Source organism: Lagopus muta, chromosome 8 (genome assembly GCF_023343835.1).
Source record: "Lagopus muta isolate bLagMut1 chromosome 8, bLagMut1 primary, whole genome shotgun sequence".
In the NCBI taxonomy this organism is placed as follows: domain Eukaryota; kingdom Metazoa; phylum Chordata; class Aves; order Galliformes; family Phasianidae; genus Lagopus; species Lagopus muta.
The window spans coordinates 3,743,364-3,762,472 of NC_064440.1; the positions used below are offsets into that span (position 1 = coordinate 3,743,364).

At 38.4% G+C, this 19,109-nt stretch overlaps 1 protein-coding gene across 2 annotated transcripts in view; it reads right to left on the reverse strand.

Annotated features, from left to right (window-relative positions):
- Window positions 1-19,109, reverse strand: part of ARHGAP15 (Rho GTPase activating protein 15) — a 316,320-nt gene that overhangs the window by 10,826 nt on the left and 286,385 nt on the right. For both annotated transcript variants that reach the window (XM_048952880.1, XM_048952881.1), the window contains one exon: window positions 12,774-12,879. In XM_048952880.1, coding sequence (XP_048808837.1) covers window positions 12,774-12,879 — 106 coding nt within the window. The remainder of the gene's footprint in view (window positions 1-12,773; window positions 12,880-19,109) is intronic.

Below are 19,109 nucleotides of genomic sequence, written 5' to 3' on the forward strand. Positions count from 1 at the left end.
AACCATACTCTACTAGCACAATTTTATAAGCCTTGTTCCCCAGCAGAGCTGTTTGTGTTGCTACATTAAGAAAACACTGAGTTAGATATAAGTCCGTGCTCAGAAAATTTATTTTGGAAGCCTCTAGTTAACAGTTATTTTAACTTTGCTTGCTTAATCACACCCTTTGCTGCATCTCTCTTGACAGTGATTGAAATTCTGATTCCTATGGAAGTCACTGACAAACCTCCCACCGACCAGGAGTAGAATGGAATCCAAATTCCACTTTGTATAATATTAAATAGTCTCAGTTGTGATGATATCTACTTTTACTGAGTGGAAATATTGCTTTTGACTATGCTCAATCTACAACCTCTTGCAGCTTTCAATTATAGTACTTTTCTGCTACAGTAATCCAGTTGACAGTACAAGCTCAGCCCTGACATGACTTATAGCTTCGAAATGACAACTGGTTGGAATTTTGAATGAAGATGCTAAACTTCAGCCAACCTGCTCAGAAATCCATCTTTTCTGGAAAGTCCAGAGCTTCTTGTGCCAAACTTAGCCGTGTTTTGCTCACAGCACATTGTTTTTGTCCAGTGTCAGGAAAAAAATTATTCAGTTTTGTGAGACAACCAGTGTTTTGTTGTTGAAACTGGAGAATGTGGCAAAGAATTTCACAAAAGTCAGGGAACAAACTTTCACTGATAGTTTCCTTTTCTGTGAGGTCTTAAATATGCAATAACTTCAGAAATTGCTTTGTCTCCTGTCCTTTTAAATCTGCAGAACCCTCTGAATACTGGTCTATTAATTGTCCTTAATCTAAAACCTAGTCTTTTTACACACTATCATCATCTTGTTCTTTGAAATAAAGTCTTCCCGACCCAGTGCTTTGCCCAATAGAGATGATTTTATACGGGATCTAACCTCAACCAGGATTCCTAGTTGTTCATGTTCAGTCCTGAGCTCTCCACAAGCTACAAGTGCAACATATATGTACTGCATTTGTATCAGATTTGAAAGATGCTTTAACATGCCTCCCAGCATCACGATTGTTTCAGCACTGATATTGAACACGAGTAGGATGAATATATCTCTTAAATGCAGTAGTGAGTATGTGCCGTGAGTCTTTGATTTCTTTAAACTTATTTACATTTTACTAGCCCTTGAGCAATGAATTTACTATGTCAGCATTGTCTTTTCTACTTACACTTTGTCTGTCTTGTCCACTCACCTTAGCTTGATGTTTATTTTTTGTGCACGTGTATAGTCCACTGCACTAAATGCAAGAACTGCCTGGAGTGCAGGATTTTCCATATATTGTTTCTTTTTAAGATGCACCCTTTGCAGTGCAGTAAGTTCTGTGATATTTTCTAGCTTTAAACTGGCTTCTGCTTTTCTTATTTGTTCATTTTTAAGTCAAGCATTTTTTCACATACGTACTATTTGCAGAGGACTGTTGAACTAACTACTTTACACTTCACCAAAATCTTTAGTTCTCTATGTAGACAGCTCTGCCTCTCTCAATTGTTTTTCTTCTATCTTTGAAGCTCTAATACAAAACATTGTTAACTTGAAATGGTCAGACTTGCAATTATCTTCTTCTTTCTGATCCTGCCCAAAGTCAAAATTTAGAAAAGCCAGTGAGGATGCACACAATTCACTTAGTACTCCTAACCCAGACCACACTTGACAGGACTCAAAAACCAGACGTTCAGTGTTGATGTTTGTATCATGGGAAAGTCATCACTGGGTTAGACCTTGTTCAAAAAGCAGTGTCTGCATCAAATCTCTCCATCATAACTTAGACAAAAATAAAAAGACTCAAAACACCCTTTCACCAAGGTGAAAGATATTTGGTGCCTGATTAGCAGATATGTTATGAACTTAATGGATAGAACACGGTCACAACATTTTTTGAAAACCTGCTAAGTTTTTGAAAATACTGATTCTTTGGAGTGTGATGGTTAGTATGACAGAAATCTAAAAGATGTACTCAGTTCCATTTATTTGAAGATAGTTCTGTGGAATTTAAAATGATATTATGACTTTGCCTTATATAATTCTAGAGCACATCTCGTGAAAATGCTGCATAGGTTAAAAACAAGCAAAAAAACTCATCCTGAGTAGCTGGGAATATGAGTATGTTGCTTACAAATATATCTGAAACTTGCAGTTTAGGATGGTCTAGCTTAGGTCCCTTGCATGCCTAGGGAATCCAAGTGAGATCATGGATAATAATGATATTACTTGTGCTTATTTGAAAGGGAAGATCACAAAACTCCCTTGGCCACTTGGTTCATCCCTGTTCCTCTCTTCTCCTTTCTGTGCCAACAAATGTAATGAAGCATTTCTATAAGGTACTCTCCTTATCCATCCTTTCCTCCTAAGTTCTTCAGTCCCACTCCTGCCCCATGCAAAACTGCCAGTGGGGTCTGCCCCAGCTCTCCTCTCCTTACTCCCCTTCTGCTTTGTGACGGTGACAGGAATGTGGTGCAGAAGCATTTCTGAAGACCACCGTAGCGCTCTGGAGGGGATGTGGCAATGTCATCTAGTGATGGGACTGAGATTGGTGTAGAAGCCCCAGCTTAGAAGAAGTGATTAGTGGCATCTTGGGGACCAGGGGAGGAGGCAAATAGGCATAAGCTTGGCTGGAGCTAGCCACTGCACAGATTTCTGATTTTCCATTGCACCATAATGCATAATGTACAGAAAGATAAATATTTTCCATTCAGCAACATCTTGCTGTATTTTCATCTAAATCTATAATTTTAATTATAAAGTGAACATAACCTGTATCAAATTATAATTTTGTTAACATATTGAATGAGGACAGGAAAAATAAATACCAGATTTTATACTGTACAGACACATGAAGGTATAGTAAAAAAATCTGGTTTCCTTGACCACATTGTCATAATATGCATATATAACTGCTTATTGAATCCAGGCTGTGTAGACAACAGAAAGAACACTGGCTCCATACCATCACAATGCATGCCCACAACAAAGAGGAGGAAAGAACAGGCTCTTTCATTGTGTGTGTCTAAGTATTACCAACATAAGGGCTAAAAACATTACCTCTGTCTGAAGTGTATCTATATATCCATGCATAAGTTATTAAGTGGGCTCCCTGAGCACAGTTGCTGAAAATATTAATATATTCAAATTATATTCCAGCTACTGCAAAAACAGTAGATCAGACAAATATATTAAAATCTCTTCAGACAAAAGGAGTCATGTTATTTATAAAGTTCCTACCCTCCCTTACTGGAACACAAACCTTCATTGTATATAATATATGAGAATGCAAGATGATCCTTAGATGTCAAAATGTGGCTTCAAGTTTGAATGTAATCATAAAACAGTGACTCTAATGCTTGCCATAAACAAATTGTCACTGGTATTATGTAACTTAGACTATTCACAAAGCATAAAAGAAGGGAAGAATAAAAGGTAGCTGCCAAAAACTGTGGGCCCAATGACGGTTGTGCCAAATTGCATTTGCAGTCTGGAAATTGCAAACACAGCATGGAATTCAGATTTGCACTCCCTAGTGCTTGGGCTGCTCCTATGGCTTAAATAAGAGCAAGATAAAGGCTATTTCTTGAGTCAGTTTAGACTGCGAACAGCAACCAGTGGCTTTTGCAGCCTCCTCTGCTCGTTTTTTCCCAGAGGGAAAAACAGGATAAAAGTTCTTATATTGCTGTAGGACGCTCTTTTGGATGGAGTGGCCAACTAGAATGCAAAAAAACATAGCTGATCTACACAGCAATCTAAAAGCAAGCACCTCTCTCAGATCTGGTTTGCTGTCTTGGATTGTTCATCTTAATCAGCATTTGTGGTACCACCTCATCAGTTTGACACCTTGTGAACTCCAGGAAAGATGGCACAGAAGGTTTGCAACAGAAGAAGGTATATCATGTCAGAATGCCTGGTCTGTGAGCAGCAATTAATCAGTCATAGAGAGTTGTCCTCACCTTAGGCTTCAGGACTAATATGTATCTGATATACACAGCTTCAAATCCTGCTAATGGTTGTGTGAAGGCCCTTTTTCGGGACAGCCCCTGAACAATGTTTTTACCCACCTCCTCTTAAAAGTAAAATGACTTTTATTTTTTTTTTTTTTAACCACAGCCTGAAATAATTGTTTGAGCAGAGATACTGGTTTAACTCATTATGAATTATTAGTGGAAAAGTAAGTCTCAGAAGTATGTTACATCTGAAATATTTTTCATCACTTGAACATGTGCCGTCCAGAACTGGCCCTGTTCTACCAGGCACTGGGAACAAACACTTCGCATTCACAGATGCTCCTAATTTGGTGTGGTTTAGAGTGTAATTTAGATCAAACGTATCCATGTAAATGAGTCAGGGTTTCTTAATTAGGTGCCTCTAAAGAAAAAACTTGGACCACATCAGTAGGTGTGGGTGTGGTGCCCACAATACTGGAATCTTTCTATAGACGAAGCTTAGTTTTGTTCAGACACACTGTAGGTTTTTCTTTTTTTTTTTTTTCCTCTTCTTTCTTTCTTTCTTTTTCTTTCTTTCTTTCTTTCTTTCTTTCTTTCTTTCTTTCTTTCTTTCTTTCTTTCTTTCTTTCTTTCTTTCTTTCTTTCTTTCTTTCTTTCTTTCTTTCTTTCCTCCTTTCCTCCTTTCCTCCTTTCCTCCTTTCCTCCTTTCCTCCTTTCCTCCTTTCTTCCTTTCTTCCTTTCTTCCTTTCTTCCTTTCTTCCTTTCTTCCTTTTATAAAGAACAATAATAAATCTGTAGATGGCATAGACATAAAGACATTACTTCAGAGGAGCTGTCTAAAACACTGTCTCTTTGGCAAATGCCTTAAAGTAGGTCATTCTGCAGTGATTTAGGTTTATATTTCATTGCCAGCTTTTTGTTCCCATTACAAGTAGGGTACATTCCAGTCCACAGATTTCCTCTTCATTTTTCTTCCGATTGGCTTTTATTTACAAGAATTTGTAGATCTTCATAAGAAAATGAATGGCCAATACACTGTTAGAAGCACTAATCGTGCACTTGACCACAAAAAGAGATGTATGAAGGTGATAGCCTGGAAATGCTAGAATGTAAAATACCATTCTCTGAGAGCAAAAAATGTATTGATTCTCCCAGTACAGTGATTGAAATGATTGTTGCATCTTTTCCAAAGCATGAAAAATTATCTGCTCTGATGTCATTTCAGAAGTCTCACAAAGCAGAGGCATCCATTGCCATAGTTGCTCAGGTATTTGCTTTTTGTTGTTGTTTTTTTATAGTTGTCACTGAAAAGCATGTGTTTTATGGCTTATGAAAAAGTGAAAATCAAACAGTCAGGGTCTGTTTTCCCATCAAAGTGCTGGGGGATTTACATGCCAAACTCCCACCAGCCTTAATGAATTACCTGCATAAATTCCCTTTCAATCGATAGTAGAATAGATCCTATTGTGTTATATTAATTATTTTACACAGAACACTGACACTTTGGCATTAAAGACTTTTTTCTTAAGTTTCAATGAATATCTTAAGAAACTTCAAGCCTATTATTTGTTTTGCAGCCTTATTGTGAGCAAAATCCTGCATCTTTAGTCAGAAAAGCACTGCAATTTACCCATTGATGGCTTGGTTCTGGACATTAATGTGTTACAGCTCAATCTCTCAAAATAGAATAAATAAATAAATAAATAAATAAATAAATAAATAAGGGGGGGAAAAAAGCCCTTTTTGTAATGAATTGAGCATTTTTAATTTTCACCAACAAAACCAATTGAGTTGAAAAGAACGCTCACCCCAAGCAATATTAAGAGGTTACAAAATCTCATAAATTAACTTTGCCAGTGATATTTTACTGAAGCTTGTGTGAGTGCAAACCAGAAGCAGGGCTCCCACATGGTCCTTATTAAACGAAGAGCACTTAGCAATAACTGGCCTTCCCTGAGATGTGCTGTCCATATGCACGCGTACGCCCAGAGTGTGGATGTGCATATGGCCATACGCTGGAAGATGCTGAGGGGCTGGGGGAAGCTGAGAGACAGCAGAGAGTGGAAGTGAGAAGTGTTCACTCTGTAGTCAAGGGCAAGTGCCCTACTCTCTTCATTCCTTACTTTCTCCATCTACACAACTAGGATAATAAAACTTATTGACCTGAAAAAGGAAGTTCTGAGATTTAATTAATGTTTGAAAAGCTTTTTGAGATCATTTGATACTGAGTAATGTGGAATGAACAATGGGAGCTCTTTGAAACAGGGGCTCTATCTCTCTGTATTTGTGTACTGCACCTAGCACAATGGGGCTGTACAGACACAGAGTCAACCGTATCATAAATATTTAAATTAAAACTATGTTAATTATTTTTATCGTTCTGTTATTTGCTGATACACCAGTTCACTACATTTTGAAGCTTGGTAGCATTGAAAAGTACCAAGCATAATTATTTGTCTGATTGTTATGAAAATCAGGGTTTATATTTTTAAATACGGTTATGAAAATAGGAAGCTCAGGTGAAAATGCATTTCTAATTCCTCATCATTCTTCTCTTTAAAGCCACTAAGCTGTAACGTACTCTTCAGGGAATGGGTGAACTTTGCAAAGTCTCTTATTTCACATGAAGAAGGACAAGGCATGACTGCAGAAACCTCTGTCACAGACACCTTCCCCCCCCCCACAACGTGAACACAAAGAGAATGCATAAAGGTGCATTCTGGATTTCTTTTTTGCCTTTAATTCAGTAACTATTATTACTCCTATACTGTGCACACTTGGGCCTGGTGCACATTGTCTTGTGTCACTAATTATCAAGGCAACTGTTTGGTAGGCCACTACGTACTTCAGCAGAGAGAAATAGGTTTAACTCTTCTCTTTTCCTGCAGACTGAACCCAAAGAAGTTACAGTAAATAGGACAAGATCTGGCCTTGGTCCAGCTCCTTTGTGAAACTTTTCTATAGCTGAAACAGAGAAAAGCATGTGTGCAGACAGAGCATGCCTTCATATGTATTTTTTGTAGAGAGAGATCAGTTGACTTCATGCAAAACTTCAAATGTTAGTCAGGGGTGCCTGAGTGTCTTCCTACTCTGACCAACCACCCACTTACTTCGATGACAGATGATGCTTATCCTGTTCACATTTCTAGTAGCTGCTCCCTAAGTTTGTAGGAGTGAGGCTCAGCTTTTCTCTTTGTTGCTGTCCTGTGTCTAAAGAGCAAGAGCAGATCCTGAGTTGTCTGATTCTAAAGAAAGGTCCTAATTCATGAAATAATTTAGGAAGCATTCCCTGTTTTTCATGGTTTTGGTTAAGAACTTTCCTCTGCACATGCCTGAATGTGGGCATTTTACTTGAAGTAAAAACTGAACGCCCATCCATGCTTTGGGTTGCAGTCTCCCCCAAGTTCTCAGAGGTTCCACAAATATTTGTTGCATAATTCTTCCATTCATGGTCTTGCTTTTCCTTTTTTACATAACTTTTATCTGTTTCATTTTTCATATTTTCTTTTTAAATAAAAGACTTCTACAGTTTTTAATATAATCTGTTTTTCTGCCATGTGAAAAAAGGGTTCTTCTGAGCCTAGATTTAGTATGTAAGCCTGCTTGAAACTGCTGTTATAACACATAATTTACTGAGTGAAAATCACATATGTTTGCTACATCTTTCTTACACCAACTTAAAAAAAAAAAAAAAAAAGAAAAAGACAGACAGAAAGAAAGAAGTTTGCAGACATCCCCTATTTAGTATTACCATACTTTAACTTTATTTTCTGATTTACCCTCAGAATTCTGGGTATGGCTGCTGGACTTGTCATCACATTGTCATCGCTTCCTGCTGTGCAGGCTATTGTGGGCTTATTTCTATGCATGGCTTTTTTTTTGTTCCAATCTTTAATAGGTAGAAATAAGTCCGTTTAGTTGCATGCTGCTTGTAAAAGCCAATGCCTTGCAGAATGGAGCTGCTGTGTTGCAAGCTTTGAGGGGTGTGTGTGTTTGCGTTGTTCAGCTTGGGTGCTTTCTCTGTCCATAGAGCTACGGGCATGGGGGGAAGGTTTTTTTTCAAAACAGATAAACTATGAATCTTGCAATACTTAATACTTTTGTTAGACAGTATATTGGATAGTGGGTATGTCTTGGGTAATTAATTCTACTCTTGATGAGGAGCTTATGTCCAAAATGCATACAAACAGTTACAGGGATGAATTAGGTGGGGGGAAAGCAGTCAGGAAAAAAATCATGAGTCTGTCTCCAAAAGGGCAAAAAGCCCAAATGGTGTCTAAAAATGTCTTGCTGTGCTATATACTATACAAGAAAAATGGAGAAAAAAAAATAATAAAAAAGGATCGTCTTGGATTCAAAGGTGAATCGAAAGGAATTGGCTTCAGTCTGGACAAGGCAGCCAGATAGGCCACAGTAACAGATCCACGTGACAGACCAAGAGGCAACTGCAGAGCTCCCCAGACAACTCGCCTGAAGTGCCTGCCAAGGAGGCAGATGCTGCTGCTGGAAGAATATCTTCCACAGTTGGGCATCTGGGTTCAGTGCTTTCCACGTAAGGGAGAGCGATGGTTGCATCAGGCTGGCCCCGTCTTCCCGTTTAATTATTTCCACATCCATTTTATACTTTTGTAAATAACATGTATTATCCTGTTCTGTGCAGGAGAATATTAAGCAAGGCGAGGGCTTTTGCCTGCAGTGCATCCCTTTGCAGAGGTGCCCACATGGATGTGTAAGGGCAGACTCCAGCTTGGCTGCCCTGTGCTCCAGCCTGGTCAGATGTGAGACAGCTCGGGCCTGGGAGCCGCAGAGCTGCCTCGTGGTGGCACGGAGCTCAACCTAATAAGCAGAGCAGGCTGAGATTCATTAATTTAACATTAATAAGCACAGCTTATTAGCTCAGGCACAGCACTGTCTAATGCAGGCACACAGCTCCTGGAGCAGAGCTGCGGCCAGTGCGCCAGCACGGAGCACAGCTCACGGGGCTCAGCCAGGCGCCCGCAGCCACCACCTCCCCTCACGCATCTTGCACTGGGGGAGAGAGGGTCTGGGGCTCTCTGCAGAGGATTCCATGCAAAATAAAAAAACAACAAAAAACCCAACCTTCTCTAGGCTTTTCAGTTATACTGCAGGTTTATGCGGAGTCTTTAAGTCTTTTAAGCTCCTAGTGTCTCCTAAGAGGTGTGTGATAGCTGTTGTAAAAATGGGTTAGGTGCTGATCATAGAATGCTGTGAGATCCTTAAAGAGGGAAAAGTCCTTCTGACTCAACTGAATTATAGTTGTGAGAATAAATTATCGCTGACAATATTGTCCTAGTGGGCAGGGATGGATTGTTCTCTGTTCACATCTGTGCACAGAGACACTGCAAGGTTTTTGCATCATCCCATGCCCTGTGTATGCCTGCAAAATAGAAGCAGAACGGTCTGTCACTTTTATCTGGTAGCTGTGGTTAGCTCACTCTGTCTGGGAGTAAAAACCACTTGTAAATAAGTAACAGGGAAGAGCTGAGTCCTGAGGAAGTGTGACTGTTTCACAAATGTACAGAACATAAATATATGACCTGTATACTCAGGTAAAGACTCCAAGCATTCTCAAATAGAACAGGCTGCTTTGTGTTGCCCTTATTTGAAAAAATCCTTACTCTTTTTTTTATTATTATTATTATTATTATTATTATTATTATTATTAGTTTGTTTTCTTCTTTCATGTATTTTGTAATGTTGGATTTGGTCATCTTCAGGAAGAGGTCATAAAAACCTAATAGTAGCTGGACTCAATTATTTTCAGCATGAATCCTAACAAAGCAGTTTGTTATATTAGACTGGAAAGAGCCATACAATAAATCTGTTCAGCTCCATATTTTCTCTTCTGTTTATATGAGTGGCGGTATAAATTTCATGCAAAAATGAATAGCAGACTTTTTTTTCATCAAATTCAAAATACTCAGAAGAACAGGTACTGCAACTACAAGCATTTAATCCTTCTCCTGGCTTCATAAACTACACTGTGACTTCTTGCAACTTCTGAAGGCATGGTTTAAGAAATTTTTTATGCTACTGATGTTAATCCCTGCTGCCAGGCCTTTCTCTTACTCTCTCATCAGTTGCTTTGTCTGGGTTTCTAAGGAAAGATCCACCTGAAGTGCATTTACATGTGCTTAATCTGGACTGCTTCTGCAGACTGAAGCACTGCAGAATGGGACCATAGTGCATCCTTGTTGTAATCTGCAATTTAGGATAAACACAGCATTCTGGGCTAAAGTTGATTTCTCACGCTGAACACCCACTTGCCACAGAAACAGCGTAACTCAGGTCCTTCATCTGCTCCCATGAGAAACCCCTTGAAGATGAGTTCCACCTTCGGCAAGAACTACTGTCTGCACAAGCAAATATAGAGACTGCAGTAACATGCCTCAAATTAAACAAGTTTACTTAGTTTTTTCAAATATTTGGCAACTAGAACTTCCTCTGATTTAATAATATAAACAACTTGCCACTAATAGTAATGCACGTATGTTTCTATATTCCCATTTATGGAGCCATGGGGCCATTGTGACTTGTCTTTCTTCATTATTAATTCAAGGGAACATTTTAGCTTTTCCCTATTTTTTGATATTTAGAATATCTATTCTGCTACTACTGACAGGGAAGAGTCCTCTCCTTCCTCGGGGATGTGTTTGTGTGGCATAGGAGACTGGCCTCCTTCAGAGAGACTTAGGAGATCCCACCCATAATGCTCTGATGGCTTAAATACTACATCTTTCTACCCTACATCACTGTGTGACTATACTGCATTGGCAAACCTTTGTGTTCACCATGCTTTCTGCAGTGATACTTGGATAAGAACATGTGCTTATTTATGCAGTACATCCACGAATCCACACTCCCATCAGCAGTCAAACCAGATATTGTGAATATATGCATGATGAAATATTGGTAATTCATTATCTCAGTTACAAGAAGTATCTTGTTTCCTGCCCTAGCCCCAAGGAAAAAAAAAAAAAAAAAAAAAAAAGAAGAAAAACAACAACAAAAAAAAAAAACCCATGCCAAACAACAGCAAAAGCCCAATACACAAATCTTGGTCCAGTTTTGCCAGTTATTCTATACATACACAGTTAGAGAAAATTGCTGTCCCTCATAGATAATGTTTTAAAAAGCCAATATAGACAAATGAAGCATTATCATCATTTTGTAAACAAGGAGCCAAGGCACAGAGAGATTAAATGATTTACCCAAGGTCACACCAAATATCCTCTCAAAGCCAAGAACTGAACCCAGGTCTCCAGAGTATCAATCAAGTGATTTAACTGTAAGATCAAAGACTTGTTGTGTATACCTGATATCTTTCCCCTAAAACATAGTAACAAAACTTTCTTTATGTAAGGATAGATGCCACATTTGATGCTGTAAATTTTGTATATGGTATAGGTCTAGTGACAGCCTGTACCCATTCTTGCTCACAGGCTTTTCCCAAGAAATGATTTTCCATATTAGTCCTCCATTGACAGTAATAAATTATCATTTTTCTCCAAATAACCCTCAAAAGGAGAGAATATGTGCACAGGCTACTGCAGATGAATACACAGAAAACGTATTTCGGCAAGGGCAAACTAAGTCCTTCTATGTCCTGTTTAAAATTTTTCCATCCCTAATTAAATAGGGACATTCCCACAGCTATATGGACTTCATTTTGCCTGTTCAGCTGGATGCTACACGACAAGTTAAAGGATCTTTAATATATACGTGTCAGGAGAATGCAACAGAAATGGTCGGCATAAAGGCATCATTCATTTTAAGCTTGGAGCAGTCTTTTATTTGCAGTCATTCATTCATTTTGTCAATCCTGGCATGAAATGCTTCTCTGTGTACAGAGACTGCACTGGTCCCTCAATCCTGCCTAGCCCCTTCGACTTTAAGGGTTGTTTGGCTAAAAAGTGACTGTGCCAAAATGGCACTAGTTAGTCCTAAATACCGGACAGCCAAGAGGGGAGGAACAGGATCATGTCCTTCATATGCTTATGGGACCACAAGACCCCCTCTTGTGGTCTGCCATTTCTGCACAGTCATTTATCACGTAAAACAGCTGCAGGTCTGTTTCCATGAGAGCACGTGGTCTACATTCATTTTTACTGTTAACACTGCAAAACATGAAAATCAAACCCAAGGTGAACATGAGATCATGAGTAGACTTTGTGGGCTGAAACCTCTTAAAAACTGAACTCAGTGAATGCAGAAACCGCAGAGGAATGACAAGGAGGAGCCTCACAGTATGATTTCTTTGCCTCTGTCATATCTCAGCAACATTAGTAGAGGAAAGGTGTACTTCCGAGTCACTCTTCACTACTTCTTAGACATTCTGTGTTGTTACAAGATTCTTCAGGTAATACAAGAGCTCATAGCATATTTTTTTTAGTAAGTATTTTTCTGTTAATGCATGCCTCAGCATATCATGAGTGCTAGAAAGCAAACTGAACATCAAGGACTGGATGATGAAAATATGTTGATCCAAAAGTAATTCCAACTGCAGTTGGAGTAAGTCGGACTTGCACACTGGAACATGGTGAATTTGCCCAATTCAGCGTTCATGAGTAATTCTGATCTATCTAACTGCACCAAGGGAGGAAAAACTGCAGCTTTTGCTTAGACGTACCGATGTATTGAGCAGAAATAGGATATACGTAGGTACCATAAATCATGTTTCGTTTTGCCAAAGAACGTAATTATCTTTTGTATTTTGGACGACATTTCCAATAAGATTTGGACACCACACAGAGATTCCTTTTAAAATTATCAATTATTTTGTACTACAGTTCTACTTACTTCTTTAGATGCTCAAAGAGGACTTCCATGGTGTCATAGTTTGGCCTAGGGAGCTTTTTTACCAGGGTCTTTACAGCTTTTATGCGTGCGGCGTTGTCTTGGATTTCTAAGAGGAAAGAAAAGATAAAAAATATTTTGAGTGCCATTTAGGATAGTACTTTGCCTAATTCTGCATCTGATATCTTAACAAGAAAAGCCATAATTAATATGTGGTTAAAAACAGAATGTATCATACCTTCCATGTTCTTAATTGAGAGCAAGAGTAATTTACAATGATTAAAAGCCCTCTACATCTAAAGGATGGTTTGCAGAATTACATTTTTATGCTTTTATTAGACTATTAAACTGTCAGTGTAAGTTTAATATCTCCTAGTAGTAGTAAGAGACCCACAACTTAAGTGAAATTTCACTTCGGAATTACATTCATCCAGTGATCCAAATTCTGCAGTGGACACTCTTCTAATGTAGTCCTTGTTTCCTTTATTCTCATCATAATTAACCTAGCTATATTTATGGATTTCTATCACTAGCATTACACCTTATTGTGTTTGGAAATATCAAATATTTTGCTATTCATTTTACTCATACTTTCTTCATTCATACTCATACAAAAGAATTTATCAATTCTTTTGAGAAACTATTCCGCTGCAACTTTTCAGTAAAAACTCATTTTTATTTTACTCGATTTTATCCTTCGCTGAGGAAAGCTTAACGGATTTCAATGGAATCAAAACACTGGGATTGGGACAAAATTCACAAGGATACACTCACAATTTGTCCGTACAGAATATGTGTGAGGAAATTTAGTATGGTAGGAGCTTATTACGCTCTTTTTAAGCAAGTGTCTGCGCTCTCTGTGCTGATTAAGAAAGATATCAGGTTAGTTACCAACTTCCCTACAGATTCTCGTAAGATTTAATTGCAAAATAAATAATAAATAAAAACCAGTGTCATTAAAACAAAGACAGTATTCCGTGAGATTTACAAAGATATATAACTTCATTTTAGATCTCACTGTACCAATGCCGTAGGTATTGCCATAGAGGAGAAGAGAGATTTAGCTCTGCACTGAAGAACAGAATACGTAGAAATCAGACAAAAAATCATTTTGCAAATCAGCCTATTTGTTAATTGTTAGCCTATTTTAAAAGAAGAAAAACAGGCAACATGTGGTAACTTTAGTCAGCATTTCTGAACCGAGAATGATAAACACCTCTGCCTGGCTCTGGCATTTATCAGTACTGAGATATTATTACCACGTAGAGTCACAGCATGGTTACTGTTATCATCAAATAAAAAAAAGAGCCAGCTAATCTTAATGGTTTGTAAAGCCGTTACCTGCACTGGTCTGACATTTATCATGATCATTTTACCACATGAGTCCTACATTGCAAAGGTATTTTATCTGGAAGGGACATCACTATGAATTATTATTTGCAGCTAGGTAGAAAATTGTATGTTGTAGATACCTTTTCTCATTATAAATCACAGTCACATTTCAACATTTCCCACACAAAGCTGCTGAGCCCAGGCTTTTTGCCATAACACTTATTCTCACTCCCTTTTATAGTTCCACGAAAATACTGAGTACTCTTTCATTAAAATGGTTGATACTTTTTGTTTGTTTGTTTTTAGATGCTATATACACTTTTTATCTTTATTTATTTTTTTTTTTAGTATAAAATAATTTCTTTTTCCACACGAGACAGAGGACAAACTGTTCTTTTTATCCCTTTTTTTTTAGTTATTCTTTCTTATTTTTTTCATTAAAGCTTACTCTCACTTCAGTTTAATGGCTGAGCTTGTCTTTACTCTTGACCTTGTTGATGGAATATTTAACAGATCAGATGCAAGATCTTATGTTTCAGTTTCAATACCTATGCAGTTGCTTTACTTCTATAAAGCCCCAGTTTCATAGAAATTTTCCCCATTCAGTTCCCTAAGTAGAAAGGTGGAAAGTGATTTTTTTTTTTTGGGGGGGGGGGGGGGGGGGGGGGGAGGGGGAAAGAAAAGGGGGGGAAAGCTGTTTCTTTACCATTCCCAAATGGAGGGGGTAAATCTTTAAACATGGATTAGTATAAATAGCCATGGAGAAGGCTTTGCCCTCTGTGCTATGCCATGAAACCTAGAAATACGTCGTGCAAAGGCAGGAAAACACTCTGAACAGCTGCTAAATTCTCCAGCTAAGTCTAGGAAATGAAACAGACCAGTTTTGATAAAGTGAAATGCTATCTTTCATTATACTCTATTATTGTGAAAATTGATGAAATTCTGGGGAAAAGATTCCCATTTGTGGAAGTTAGACTCTTTGTGAAGATTTCAGAAGGAAAATTGTAGTCACGATCACTTTTGTAAAATCAAGAATGAGAGGACACATTCTTTTTTGCATTTCTTTTAGAAATTTGTAGGAAATTTGTAGGTGATAATTGCAGCAGATACTCTACAGTGAACACAGATGGCATTCTATGTAATATTTTCATAGAACGTATATTTAGAATTTAGGTTACTGTCTTTAAAAATAGGGCTGGCTTCATTTAACAGAGCAACACAGTGGAGATGCTCTCTTGTTTATATTTAAATAAAGAATGCATTGAAAGAACACTTAATATTATATAAGCTCTTTTGCAAATGAGCTTTGGATAAACATTTGAGCATAGAAGAAAACACGATGTGTCTGTAACATTAACAGTGGCTGGTTAAAAATGAATGAAGAAAGTAACCTCTAGCACTCGTGTCCATAAAGAATACTTAAGGAAATCCCCCAGAATCTTTCTTTTAATCATTAATTTTAAATGGACATAGATGTTTACAACAAGCCACTTTGTTTCAGAACAGGAAGTCCAGGGTTTATCTCCAATAACTCACGTTTGCTAGGAAGGGATGTATGTCTCTAACCTGACATGCATTCATTATTTTGTAAGGTACTGGAGTCTGACCCATGACCCTCCTCAGACCTGCTGCATTATTCATGTCTGATTTACTTTGTATAGTTTTACCCATTTCCCTTTACCAGGCATTTCAGTTGCTCGTGCATGTTTAATGTTAAATGGCATTTATGGCTCACATTAATGCCTAATTTTATCACGAGCCATGGTTTCTTTTTATGCTCTCAAGCCTCACATCTGAACTGCTGGAAAAAACAATGATTTACGATTCTGCATAAAATATCAAACTATTGATTTGTCATCTTTTTTTTTCTTTTTCTTTTTTTTTTTTTTCTTTTCAGTAGCATGCTTTTCTTGTTTTCTTCCAGGGCTCTTCTCACCTTGCTTTGTTTTTTTGGAAAAGACTTCTACTGCAGTTAAAACGTCATACACTGTTGCTACAGCAAAATCTGCCAGCCAAGAGTTTTTTCCAACATTTTGTGACTGATTCAGCTGCTGAGAGAAAGACAGACCTTGTTTGGGGCTTTTTTGATTTGTTTCTTTATTTCTTTCTTCTCTCTCTTTTTTTTTTTTCAATCGGGACTGAGTGGCTTAGGTGGATTTTTGAGTGCTAATGAAATTGTGAGACTTATGGCGCTGGCTACAGCCAGCCATAGTGTGGGCAGACGCTCTGTGAGCTTCCCCACTGTGCTGCTGTGCAAGCATCCCCGCTGTTCTGTTTGCTATAGTTTTAATGTCTGTGAAAAATTCCTGATGCAACTAAATTATGTTCTGCCCTCTTGTTTGTATAAATAAACACCCGACTTAGCCAATTCATCTTGCTCTTGCCCATTTTAGAAGCTGGCCCTGACACACTATGCTTAACCCCAGTCCTTGATAGCTTTGGTGTTATCAGGGAGTGAATATTTGCTTAAAAGACAGCGTAGTTTTGGCTTGATGTTTTTTTCAGGGATGTCAACTGGCCCAAACTCTTCCTTCAGTGGGTAAATCTTCATATTCTGCAAGTCACGCTGGGTAAAATATACAGACATGTATGTATATATATATCTATATGAAAATTATTTGTAATACTTTCAGTGCCAGGATTTTTTAATATTACTCTATGCAGCATAAAATTCCCAGTTTTAATCTCGTGTCATACACTGAGGCAATTGTCTCATGGAGATACACTGTAAAATATTTTCTTGCTTTAAAAAAAATCTATAAAAAGTGTTTGAACTAACTAATGTTTGCTATAAGGAAAATAACCAATTTGTGATCTGAATTGATTTTACTTTTTATTAATGCCTCAGAAATAGATGTTGCAAAAGAAAATGAGAATTGCGTGAATCCTCTCTGTATGGGAAACTGATAAATTCATCCTATGTGATATAAAGTGGAGTTTACAATGAATATTCATATAACTTTTGCAATCCATTAGCAAAACCCAGGACAATGAGTTTGCAACTCAGTCCCATTTAACAAAAATATATGTGGAATTAATGGGAGAAAAACAGCACTTACAAAAGTTAAACTTTAATGCATCAAACTCCAGGTGCCAGAGTTTGAGGGAAATAACCAATAATAGTCATTTTTTACATATTTGATGGGACTGATTATGCAATGTGCAACTCTAAATGGCTTATAGCACATTGTAGCATGGTTCCATCCCATTGGCTACAGTAGGGTGCAGGCAGATGGATGACAGTGACAAGGAGAGAAGTGCTTTTGCTTAGCCGTGCGTTAAGATGCCATCCAGAAGCTCTGTGCACTGCAGACACTTCATTAGGATGCCAGGATAATGGTAAACTACCACTCAGAGTGACACCCCATTTCCTGCTTACTGAGCTCTCCAACCTCGGCAGATGTCAACAATCTCACAGTGCTACAGAGCAGACCTAACTTTCCAGGCACTTTGACTCCAATTTTTTTCCCTTAACAGTGCCATACATTACATGCAATATGTAACAGCAAGTACCAAACAGAAAACAAAATTTGCTGCCCTAATTATAACAAAGCGGCATCTGACTTAGGTACTGCATGCCCAGCGTACATACAACCGGTTAGGCAGCATAGAAGAGGAATGATCTTTGTCAGTCAATTTTGGGGGTTAATTAGACTTAGGACTTTGATAGCTAATGGTTTATCTGATCCCAACTGGAACAGTCGTGCTTTGCTGCTAACTTCTACCAAGCGTCGGGAAAATGTGCCGAGCGCTTTCCTGGTATTTCGCCTTGCACGGGCTTTTCTGCACAGAAAGAGCAGACTTGAGCATCTGGCCGGTGTGATATTTTCTCTGCAAATGCACAACTCGAGGCCGTCACGCAGCAGTTAGAGCCAGCAGAGAGACAGCGCTGCGACGCTTAACCTGCGCTCCTTCCCAGGGAAACACAAATCGTTGCTCATGCTTCCAAAAAATGACTTTCAGATACAGAAACAGCATCTGTAAGATCACAAATTCTAATTTAATTTGATTTCTTGAACCTATCGGTATGTGTTTTTAGAATGAGGAATTCTATTTATTCTATATACATCATTTTTTTTCTCCTTTTTTTCTCGGCAGTACGATGTCTCAGCAACAGTGCTCTGCCCTACCACAGCTTCTTATTTTTGTTGCATGGAGGGGTGGAAACACGACAAGGCATCACTACCAGACCAGGGTGCTCAGGAAATCCCCACTCCCCTCCTCTGCATAGGCTTCTCTTGTCCCTGGTACCTGCACAAAGGATGGTCTTTGGTTGGGATCCCCTGATCCTCACCCATGGAACCTGTTGGGGACCTGGTGAAGGACAGCAATTTGGGGCAGAGAGAAACTGCAGCAGCCTAGGGGGATGGATGGGGATGAGTATCTTGAGTTTCATCTTGCACAAAAATTCAAACACTGAATGGGAACCTTCACAGAACAATCACAAGGACAGGGACGTATCCTGTAATATTTATTCAGCTGTTGTTCATTTTCCCCAGGCAAAATTCCCACCGAATGCACTCTCCTTTAGCTCACTGCCATCGGCGCCTTTGGCATCACAGTCAGGTGGGTTTGGGCCCCTAACTGGCACGCCAGGAGATCCCCCAGTCAGTGAAAGCCCGAGATATGTTTTAGGTGGTGAAGCTGTAAAGTTATATGCTGATAGAGAGACGTTTAAAATATGCTGAAAATAATTTTGCGAACATTAATTCTGATATTTTTGCTCTGCTGTGTCTAACCTTTAGTATATTAACCTCCAGCAAAAGAGGGAAGCAGGGAAGTTCATTTCTGAGATGACCCATATGAAGGGGTTAAAAGGATTCAATATTTTTAGTAATCAAAGAAAAGCATACATTTTCTTTTTTTTTTTTTTTTCCTCCTTCTAACATAAAAAAAAAGTAAACAGCATCTCCCCAAGGGAGATTTAGATTTGAAGACTGTTCATTATATCATTTGAATAAGACTAGACCTGGCCTTTTGACTTTGAACCACTACCAAATTTCAGGC